General features: G+C 56.3%; 1 protein-coding gene across 1 annotated transcript in view; it reads right to left on the bottom strand.

Moving 5' to 3' along the window:
• Positions 1-844, bottom strand: part of LOC116686626 (titin-like) — a gene marked incomplete in the record, with an annotated part of 242,683 nt that overhangs the window by 179,183 nt on the left and 62,656 nt on the right. Inside the window, 2 exon segments of the mRNA XM_032511647.1 lie at positions 206-389; positions 486-768. Coding sequence (XP_032367538.1) covers positions 206-389; positions 486-768 — 467 coding nt within the window.

Below are 844 nucleotides of genomic sequence, written 5' to 3'. Positions count from 1 at the left end.
CCCCCCAGATCCCCGGGGGTCTACTATTAGTAATACTATACAACTACTATGATATACTGTATAAACGACAACACTAGGACTAATAGCCCCAGTCTCTGTGTAACGTTAGACAGCCAATCACAGACATTGTTAGGTCCTGGTGGAAGCATGCTGCGTGCTGATTGGCTCCCCTGTTGGGTGTAGTAGAGTCCCCTCCCGTGCTCACCCCTTTCCCGCTCTCCATCTCCTTCTCCCTCTTCAGGAACTCCACGGCCTGCAGGATGGCGCGGTAGTCGTGGATACCGTGCTCCGTCAGGATCTTCTCGTACTCCTTGGGGTCGTGGCCTCGGAGCAGGTCCACGATGTCCACGTCCCCTTCTTTCTTCGGACTCTTCTGCTTCGAGGGGGTCCTGACACAGGCACGCAGTCACAGATAAGAATAATAGGAATAATAATAATGATAATGAGTGTAGTTGTGTTGGAGCTGGACTACACCATGTCCTCACCTCTTGAGCCTGGTGCGGATGTCTCCGAGTCCCTCCGCCTCCTCCTTCTTGGCGACGGCCATGTCGGCGCTGCTCTCGATCTCTCCGTGCTTGTTGGCGGCGACGCAGCGGTACTGCCCGGCGTCGCTCTTGGTCACCTCCCGGATCTCCATGCGGGCGTCCTGGCCCTTGTGCTCGATGGTGATGCGCCCGCCTGCCGTGATCTGCCGCCATTTGCCCTTCATCCACTTCACGCTGGGGATGGGGTCGCCGCCGATCTTAGCGATGAAGGTCGCGGTGCCCTCTGCAAGGAAAACAACACGGAGCTCTAATCTGCAGGAGATAACATCTGTCTGACACGGAGCTCTAATCTGCAAGAG

The sequence above is a fragment of the Etheostoma spectabile genome, unplaced genomic scaffold (genome assembly GCF_008692095.1).
Source record: "Etheostoma spectabile isolate EspeVRDwgs_2016 unplaced genomic scaffold, UIUC_Espe_1.0 scaffold406, whole genome shotgun sequence".
In the NCBI taxonomy this organism is placed as follows: Eukaryota; Metazoa; Chordata; class Actinopteri; order Perciformes; family Percidae; genus Etheostoma; species Etheostoma spectabile.
Note: the sequence above shows the minus strand (reverse complement) of the source record. Positions and strands in the feature narration are given on the sequence as shown.